The sequence below is a fragment of the Rhincodon typus genome, chromosome 10 (genome assembly GCF_021869965.1).
Source record: "Rhincodon typus isolate 14 chromosome 10, sRhiTyp1.1, whole genome shotgun sequence".
NCBI classification, from domain to species: Eukaryota; Metazoa; Chordata; class Chondrichthyes; order Orectolobiformes; family Rhincodontidae; genus Rhincodon; species Rhincodon typus.
In genome coordinates, this window is record NC_063341.1 from 6359751 (window position 1) to 6369844 (window position 10094).

A 10094-nucleotide genomic window follows, 5' to 3' on the forward strand; every position below is an offset into this window, starting at 1 on the left:
GAAATCTGTTTCTTATGAGCACCTGTTAGTTCTGCAGACTTTCGGTGTATCGATTTAGGTCTAAAGCTGTGGTTGTCTGTGAAATGTTCAAAGTCAACTTCCTTTCTAATTGTAATACAACGTCAGGAGCAGCTCGATAGGAAGTGGTTGTGACGTGTCTGTGCATCTTCACACGGAAATTTGAAGCTGTTTCATACAAGCTGTGACTTTCTAGCTTAATGCTGTATATTAAGTGCACTGTTTTAATTTGAATTTGAGAAGCCTAGACTCAAACTGTATAAATTTGAAAGATGAATGTGTTTAGAAAACAAGTTTCCTCCTCTCGTGGTGAATACAGGAGATCTCTCTCAGACTCAGCTCATAGTGCTAGGAATCCCAACAGTCTGAATGCTTATCAGTGGCGCACAACTTCAAAACCAAAATGGAAAATTTACAAGCGGGCCCACTCAGAACATTTGAAACCAACAAATGCTTATAAATGGCACTCAGCCTCAAATTTTTCATGGACCACTAGCAGACAGATTTTTTCTGACTTGGATAACACCAGTTCTTCAGACCAGGATCAGCTAAAATCAGCTAAGCCTCATCTTAAATACACTGGATCAGATGATATTCTGGAACAGTCTCCTGCTCAGTTGGTGAAAGCAAATGCCAAACTGACAACAGCCCCATATCACAGATCGATTTCTGAACCTGGTTGCTCTTCGCACATTGAGAAGCCACCTTTGAGACAAGTCCACTCAGACGCTGAGCAGAGAATTGATTTTATGCGTGGTTTCTTCACTACTGTATCGAACCGACTTTCAAAACTGTTGAGGCACAAAGAAGAACCAGATGTGGATTCAGTGCAGGAAGGTAATACGACTCAAGGTGCTCAGCTGCTTCAGGCGGATGTTGATGAGTTGGGAGCTATGACAGGCAATCATGTTTTAATTGGTGAAATGCAATGTTATTGATCTAGCTAGAATAAACTTCAGAAAACCCATAAAGAAAAGCATTAAAGTATGAAAAATAGATCTTTGAGCAGCCTAAAGGATGGTTTTCTAAAGGTTCAGAAGCTAGAGAAAATGGTTGGTGTATTTTTGGGACAAGTCACTCTACTACTAAAAATATGATTCTGTTCTTGGATAGACCTCATTATAGCCTGTGTTCACTTTTAGTCTCCCCATGTGGAAGTTAATATTGAGGCTCTGGAAAGAGCACATAATTGGGCCATGAGATGGATACCCAACTTGAAGCATCTTGCTTATCAAAATGTATGAAAAGAGAAAAAAAGAAGTTTCTTCTCCCAGAGAGTCGCGAGCCACTCTGCTACAGAATGTCATTGAGGCCAAAACATTGAATGTTTTCGAGGAGTTAGAAATATTTGTTAGGCCAAAAGGAATCAAAGGGTGTGTGAAAAAAGCAGGGTTCTGAGTTGAATGATCAGCCATTATCATGTGGAATGGTGGAGCAGAATCGAAGCAATGCATGGCCTACAGCAGTTCCTATTTTCTATGTTAAGAGCTGGAACCGGACATTTTAGAGAAGTGTAGACTTAAGGATAATTTAATTGAGTTATATCAGATCATTAAGGGAATTTTTAAATGGACTATTCAACCATTCAAATACTTTGGGATGCAGCCATGGCTCATACTTCTAAGTTGCATATGGACCAATCAAGGTTGCTGATAAAGAAAAGGTGGTCCTCAGAGACAGGTTGATGCCTTGCATGGTGGATGCTGATTTGCTGGATTTCTTCAAGTGAAACTTGGATCTGTTTCTGGATGGGGACAAGATAATCTTATGTAAATCTTGTCTAATGGGGAGGAAATGACCTAGTGGTATAACCGCTGGACTGTTAATCCGTAGATCCATGGCAGATGGTGGAATTTGAATTCAATAAATATCTGGAATTAAGGGTCTAATGATGGCTGTGAATCCATTGCCGAATGTTGGAAAAACCCATCTGGTTCACTAATGTCCTTATCGGAAGGAAACTGCCATTCTTGCCTACATGTGACTCCAGACCCACAGCAATGTGGTTGACTCATAACTGCCCTTTGGGCAATTAGGGATGGCAATAAATGCTGGCCTTGCCAGCCTAGCCTCATCCCGTGAATGAATAAGAAAAAAAAATTGTGGATGAAGTGTAGAATTATATGGGTCAGAGTGGTCTCTAAGTGATCTGTTATGTGGTACTTATATCAACTGCCTTTTGGAGACCCTGAACACCACATAGTACCACATTCTTTCTTATCCACACTCACTTGTAAAAACTGTTATCAGCATTTATTGCCCATCCCCATTTGCCTTTGAGAAGAGGGAATTCCAGGATTTTGACCCAGCAACAGCAAAGGAATGGCTGTATATTTTCAAGTCCGAATGATGAGAGGTGGGGGGAACTTGCAGGTGGTTATGTTCCCATGTATCTGCTGCCTTTGTCCTTCTAGATGGAAGTGGTCGTGGATTTGGAAAGTGCTGCCTAAGGACCTTGTCGATAGTACAAACTGCTGCTACTGAGTGTTGGTGTGGGAGTGGGCTGCTTTGTCCTGGATGTGTCAAACTTCTTGAGCTTTGTTGGAGATGAACACATCCAGGCAAGTGGGGAGCATTTCCTCGCACTCCTAATGTGTGCTTGTAGATGGTGGACAGGCTTTAGGGATTTAGGAGGTGAGTTACTTGCCGCAGTATTCCTAGACTCTGACCTGCTCTTGTAGCCACTGTATTTATATGGTGAATCCACCACTGAATTTCAAAGGGTGATGGTTAGTTTGTCTCTTATTGGTGATGGTCATTGTCTGGCATTTGTGCAACATGAATATTACTTGCCATTTGTAGCCAGAGACTGAATCTTGTTGCATTTGAATATTCACTGCTTCAAGAGTCGCAAATGGTGCTGAACATTGTGCAGTCATCAGCAAACATTCTCACTTCTAACCATATAATGGAGGGAAAGTCATTGATGAAGCAGCTGAGGATGATTGGGCCAAGGACACTATCCTGAGGAACTCCTGCAGAGTTGTCCTGGAGCTGAGTTGACTGACTTCCAACTACCACGACCATTTTCCTATGTGCCACATATGACTGTAACTAGCGGAGCATTTGTTCCCTGACACCCATTGATTCCAGTTTTGCTAGGGCTACTTGATGCCACACTCTGTTGAATACAACCTCGATGTAAAGGGCTGTCACTCTCATCTCACCTCTGGAATTCAGCACTTCTGTCCATGTTTGAACCAAGGCTGTAATGAGGTCAGGAGCTGAGTGGCCCTAGCAGAACTTGAATTCGGTGACACTGAGCAGGTTATTGCTGAGCAGATGCTGCTTGATTGCACTGTTAGTGATACCTTCCATCACTTTATTGATGATTGAGAGTAGACTGATGATGCAATAACTGGCAGGGTTGCATTTGTCCTGTTTTTTGTGTACAGCACGTACCTGGGCAATTTTCAGGTAGATACTGGAAGATCTTGTCCAGGAGAGCAGCAAGTTCTGGAGCACAAATCTTCTGTACTAGCAAGTTGTTTAATTGTCCACAATGATTCACAACTGGATGTGGCAAAACTGCAGAGCTTAGATCTGATCATTTCGTGGGATTACTTAGCTCTGACTGTCACTTGCTGCTATGCTGTTTGCCGTGCAAGTAGTCCTGTTTCGTGGCTTCACCAGGTTGGCACCTCACTTTCAGGGATGCCTAATGCTGCTCCTTGCATGCCCCCCATACTTCTCCTGAACCAGGGTTGATCCCCTGGGTTGATGGTAATGATTGAGTTTGGGGGGTAACTGGGCCATGAGGTTGCAGATTGTGCTGTTGTAATGAATACATGGGCAGAGGCATTGTGAATAATTTTTAGATAGAAATTTAAACAAAAGGGTGCAAGTTTATTACCAACTTATTGCCTGCATAGTGAATGATATGTAGAAAGAATGGAAAGCAGGAATATGAAGAAATTCACTGTATCTCCTGCCAGTGCATTTGAATACGTTGATGTCATTGATATCATCATTACGTGCCTGCGTTGTACAGGATCTGGAAGTTGGAACTGAATCTAAAGTGATGCTGTTATTGTTGCTCTTTCTTACTCACTGTCTCTTCCTTGGCCCTCCATTCTCCGTTCAGATCATTGTCCCACTGGCCACCCCCTTGCTGCCTTGTGGAATGGAACACTAATGGCTTTTTCTGTGGACTCCTCTGGGTCAATGATGTTGTAATTAATTTCAGGGAACAAGACTGTTGCGTGAAATAACTTAAAGTATGAAACTTTGCTGGTAGTGATGTCATAGATACTGTGATTGCATGGGTTGTGAGTGCACGCCCTGCACTTGTGACTGCTTGAAAGGGAATTTGCACATTTCCTGCATTGTACACTGGCCAATTTTGTTTTGATGGAGGGAAACTTTTTCCCTCATCAGTCTGAGGAATCTTTGTCAGCAGGAATGACCAGGTTTTATCTTGTGCACTCTTTGTCATCTTCATGAACTTTTTGGTTTGAACAGGTGCAAATGAGAGTGTTACCATCTTTTCTCAGCCCTGACATGGAGGTGCCGATGTTGGACTGGAGTCGACAAAGTCAGAAATTGCATGACACAAGGTTATAGTCCTACAGCTTTATTTGAAAGCACAAGCTTTTGGAGCCTCAGTCCTTCTGGTGTTAGTGAGAGAGATAGTATCAGACACAATTTATAAGTAAACATAGAATAGTACAGGCGTTTTGGCCTACGATGTTGTGCCGACCTATTACCCGACTAAGATCAATCTACCCTGCATACCCTACATTTTGCTATCCTCCATATGTCTATCCAAGAGTTGTTTAAAAGCCTCTAAAGTACCTGACTCCACTGCCACTGCTGACAGCGCATTCCAAATGCCCACCACTCTCTGTGTGAAGAACCTACCTCTGACATCTCTCCTATACCTTCCTCCAATCACCTTAAAATTATGCCCCCTCGTAAAAGTCATTTCCGCCCTGGGAAAAGGTCTGACTATCCATTCTATCTATGCCTCTCATCATCTTGTAAACCTCTATCAAGTCACCTCTCATCCTTCTTCGCTCCAATGAAAAAAGCCCTAGCTCCCTCAACCTTTCCTCATAAGACCTGCCCTCCAGTCCAGGCAGCATCCTGGAAAGTCTCCTCTGCACCCTTTCTAAAGCTTCCACATCTTTCCTATAATGAGGTGCCAGAACTGAACACAGTATTCCAAGTGTGGTCTAACCAGAGTTTTATAGAGCTGCAGCATAACCTCATGGCTCTTAAACTCAATTCCCCTGCCACTGAAAGCCAACACACCATACGCTTTCTTTACAACGCTATCAACTTGGGTAGCAACTTTGAGGGATCTATGGACGTGGACCCCAAGATCCCCCTGTTCCTCCACACTGCCGAGAATCCTGCCATTAACCCTGTATTCTGCATTCAAATTCAAGCTTCCAAAATGAATCACTTCACACTTTTCTGGGTTGAATTCCATCTGCCACTTCTTTGCCCAGCTCTGCATCCCGTCAATGTCCCGTTGCAACCTACAACAGCCCTCCACGCTGTCCACAACTCCACCAACCTTCGTGTCATCGGCAAACTTACTAACCCACCCTTCCACTTCCTCATCGAAGTCATTTATAAAGATCACAAAGAGCAGAGGTCCCAGAACAGATCCCTGCGGAACACCACTTGTCACCGAGCTCCAGGCTGAATGCTTTCCATCTACTACCACCCTCTGTCTTCTATTGGATAGCCAGTTTTGTATCCAGACAGCCAAATTTCCCTGAATCCCATGCCTCCTTACTTCCTGAATGAGCCTACCATGTGGAACCTTATCGAATGCCTTGTTAAAATCCATATACACCATATCCACTGCTCTACCTTCATCAATATGTTTTGTCACATCCTCAAAGAATTGAGTAAGGCTTGTGAGGCATGACCTGCCCCTCCCATGCTGACTATTTCTAAGCAAACTGTGCTTTTCCAAATAATTATAAATACTATCTCTCAGAATCGTCTCCAATAATTTGCCCACCATAGAAATAAGACTGACTGGTCTGTAATTTCCAAGATTATCCCTATTCCCTTTCTTGAACAAGGGAATGACATTTGCCACTCTCCAGTCTTCTGGCAGTACTCAAGTGGACAGTGAGGACGCAAACATCATTGCCAAAGGGGCAGCAGTCTCTTCCCTCGCTTCCCATAGTAACCTTGGGTATAACCTGTCTGGCCCAGGGGACTTATCTATCTTCATGTTTTTCAAAATTTCCAACACATCCTCCTTCTAACAACAACCTGTTCGAGCATATCTGCCTGTTTCATGCTGTCCTCACAAACATCAAGGTCCCTCTCACTGGTGAATACTGAAGCAAAGTGTTCATTAAGGACCTCCCCTACCTCCTCTGACTCCGCACCCAAGTTACCTCCACTATCCCTGATTGGCCCTACCGTCACTCTGGCCATCCTCTTGTTCCTCACATAAGTATAGAAAGCCTTGGGGTTTTCTTTCATCCTACCCGCCAAGGTTTTCTTATACCCCTTTCTAGCTCTCCTAAGTCCATTCTTCAGTTCCTTCCTGGCTACCTTGTAGACTTCTAGAGCCCTGTCTGATCCTTGCTTCCTCAACCTTAAATAAACTTCCTTTTTCCTCTTGTCTAGATGTTCAACATGTCTTGTCATCCAAGGTTCCTTCACCTTACCATTCTTTTCTTGCCTCAGTGGGACAAACCTATCCAGTACCTGTAGCAACTGCTCCCTAAACAGCCTCCACGTTTCTTTCGTGCATTTCCCTGAGAACATCTGATCCCAATTGATGCTCCATAGTTCTTGCCTAATAGCATTGTAATTCCCCCTCCTCCAATTCAATAAATGATCAAAGGTTCACACCATTGATGAGAATGTACTGAACAAACCTCAGTTTCTGTTAAATCTTTAATCAGTTGGAAGGTTTTAATTGATTAATATGTATATGTAAATCCCTAAATTTGTTTGAAGTCACTGCTCTGAGAGAACTAAAGGTTTTATCAGTGTAAAGAAGAGGTGACATTTTAGTTCAGACAATGCATGTTAGGCGTGCGACCTTATTTAGAATCTGTTTGTGTTTTAGTTTGGAGTCAGACTGGTTTTATTTCTAAAGTATGAATTTATAAAACACTATATTGACTGACTATCTATTAATTAATAAATTCGATGAACAAGTTGATTAAAAATCCAAAAGAAAACAGTTTTTCCTTATGTTGCTTTTGGTTCTTTTACCAATCTCCTTAACCCTGTGTCCTCTGATTATTGGGAACAGTGCCCTTTCATATATTTTGTCTTGACTTCATGATTTTGAAAACCTCCCTTAAAACTGCTCAACGTTCTCTCAAAAGAGAACACCTCAATATTTCAATCTTTCCTTGTAACTGAAACCCCTTGTCTTTGCAACTAATCATGTGAACCTTTCTCTCCTTCATTCTCCAACCTTCACATCCTCCCAAAAAAGGCAATGCCCTGGAATTAGTGGCAACACAATGTAACTTTAGAACAAAGAACAAAGAAAATTACAGCACAGGAACAGGTCCTTCGGCCCTCCAATCCTGCGCCGATCCAGATCCTCTATCTAAACCTGTCGCCTATTTTCCAAGGATCTGTATCCCTCTGCTCCCTGCCCATTCATGTGTCTGTCTAGATACATCTTAAATGACGCTATCGTGCCCACCTCTACCACCTCCGCTGGCAATGCGTTCCAGGCACCCACCACCCTCTGCGTAAAGAACTTTTCCCCTCTCACGTTGAAATCGTGACCCCTAGTAATTGAGTCCCTCACTCTGGGAAAAAGCTTCTTGCTACCCATCCTGTCTGTATCTCTGATGATTTTGTAGACCTCAATCAGGTCTCCCGTCAACCTCCTATTTAATGTAAATAATCCTAATCTACTCAACCTCTCTTCATAGCTAGTGCCCTCCATACCAGGCAACATCCTGGTGAACCTCCTCTGCACCCTCTCCAAAGCATCCACATCCTTTTGGTAATGTGGCGACCAGAACTGTACGCAGTATTCCAAATGTGGTCGAAGCAAAGTCCTATAGAACTGTAACATGACCTGCCAACTCTTGTACTCAATACCCCGTCCGATGAATGAAAGCATGCTGTATGCCTTCTTGACCACTGTATCGACCTACGTTGCCACCTTCAGGGTACAATGGACCTGAACACTCAGATCTCTCTGTGCATCAATTTTCCCCATTTACCATATAGTTCGCTCTTGAAGGTTTCATCAAATTCATTGTCTTTTTACATGACAGCAAATGATGGTAATGAATAAAGTTAAACACAGACCAAACACAATTCATTAATTGTATCCAATGTAGAAAACTTGCTTCCAAATCAGTGAGATTCAGTCCGAGATCAGCAGCAAGCTGTCCATGTCAGCAGATGAAACCTCATATTCTACATGCTGTCATGAACTCTCTCTTGCTCCAGTTTTTCTCTCTCATCCATCCAGTATATGTGCTTTTTCTGTTTCTCTCTCCAATTTGTGTTTGTGTTTGTGTTTCTGACTCTGTCTTCCCACCTTGCAATGCTCTTTGTCTTCCCAATTACTTTTTCTAGGACTTAGACTTCTTCGGTGATTTTTATTGTCCCTGATACTGTCAACCTCATAATGGGTAAGAAATTGGTATGGCCCTAATAATGGCAACCTGTACAGCTTGGATAACATGGTTATTACAAGCCATGACAGCTGAGGTCCTGGTAGGATATGCAGGAAATGGGCTGAATTGTGAACTGCAGTTCTCAGCAGATCAATTGTATATTGAATAACTGCTTTACAAAGTGTTAAGTCTTGGGAATCCTATTACAGAATGATGGTCATAGAGTCGTGGAAACAGACCTTTCAGCCCAACTTGTCCATGCCTACCAGGTTTCCTAAACTGAACTAGTCCATTTGCCTGCATTTGGCTCATATTCCTCTAAACCTTTCTTATCCATGTACCTGTCCAACTGTGTTTTACATGTTGTAACTGTAACTGCAACTGCATCTACCACTTCCTCTGGCAATTCATTCCACATACAAACCACCCGTTTTGTGAAAGTGTTGCCCCTCAGATCCCTTTTAAATCTTTCCCCCCTTGCCTTAAACCAATGCCCTCTGGTTTCAAACTCCCATACTATGGGGAAAGACCTTGGCTATCACCTTAGCATGAATTTATAAACCTCTTTAAGGTCACCTTTCAGCATCCTATGCTCCAGGACCAAAAGTTCCAGCCTATCCAGCCTCCCCTTATAACTCAAACCCTCCAGTCTTGATGACATACTGGTGAATCATATTTGCACACTTTTTCCAGTTTAATAAATCCTTCCCTTAGCAGGGCAACCAGGCTGTGTGCATTATTCCAAATGTGGCCTTACCAATGTCTTGTAGAGCCATAACTTGACATCCCAACTCTTGTATTCAGTGAGAGATAGTAGGAACTGCAGATGCTGGAGAATCCGAGACAACAAGGTGCAGGGCTGGATGAACACAGCAGGCCAAGCAGCATCATAGGAGCAGAGAGGCTGAAGAGGCGGGGATGGGGCCAGGAAAGGTGAGTGTAGGTAGGGAGTTAGGAAGGGGATAGGTCAGTCCAGGGAGGACGGACAGGTCAAGGGGGCGGGATGAGGTTGGTCGGTAGGAGATGGAGGTGCGGCTTGAGGTGGGAGGAGGGGATAGGTGGGAGGAAGAACAGGTTAGGGAGGCAGGGACGAGTTGGACTGGTTTTGGGATGCGGTGGGGGGAGGGGAGATTTTGAAACTTGTGAAATCCACATTGATACCATTGGGCTGCAGGGTTCCCAAGCGGAATATGAGTTGCTGTTCCTGCAACCTTCGGGTGGCATCGTTGTGGCACTGCAGGAGGCCCAGGATGGACATGTCGTCTGAGGAATGGGAGGGGGAGTTGAAATGGTTCGCGACTGGGAGGTGCAGTTGTTTGTTGCGAACCGAGCGTAGGTGTTCTGCAAAGCGGTCCCCGAGTCTCCGCTTGGTTTCCCCGATGTAGAGGAAGCCACACCGGGTACAGCGGATGCAGTATACCACATTGGCAGATGTGCAGGTGAACATCTGCTTGATGTGGAAAGTCTTCTTGGGGCCTGGGATGGGGGTGAGGGGGGAGG

General features: G+C 43.7%; 1 protein-coding gene across 1 annotated transcript in view; it reads left to right on the forward strand.

The window, feature by feature from the left end:
* Window positions 1–226: 226 nt before the first annotated feature.
* The window catches only part of LOC109913680 (ras GTPase-activating protein nGAP), a 260539-nt gene continuing 250671 nt past the window's right edge, over window positions 227–10094 (forward strand). The window contains exon 1 of the mRNA XM_048602022.1: window positions 227–855. Within this exon, the coding sequence (XP_048457979.1) occupies window positions 291–855 (565 nt within the window). The 5' untranslated portion in view covers window positions 227–290. The remainder of the gene's footprint in view (window positions 856–10094) is intronic.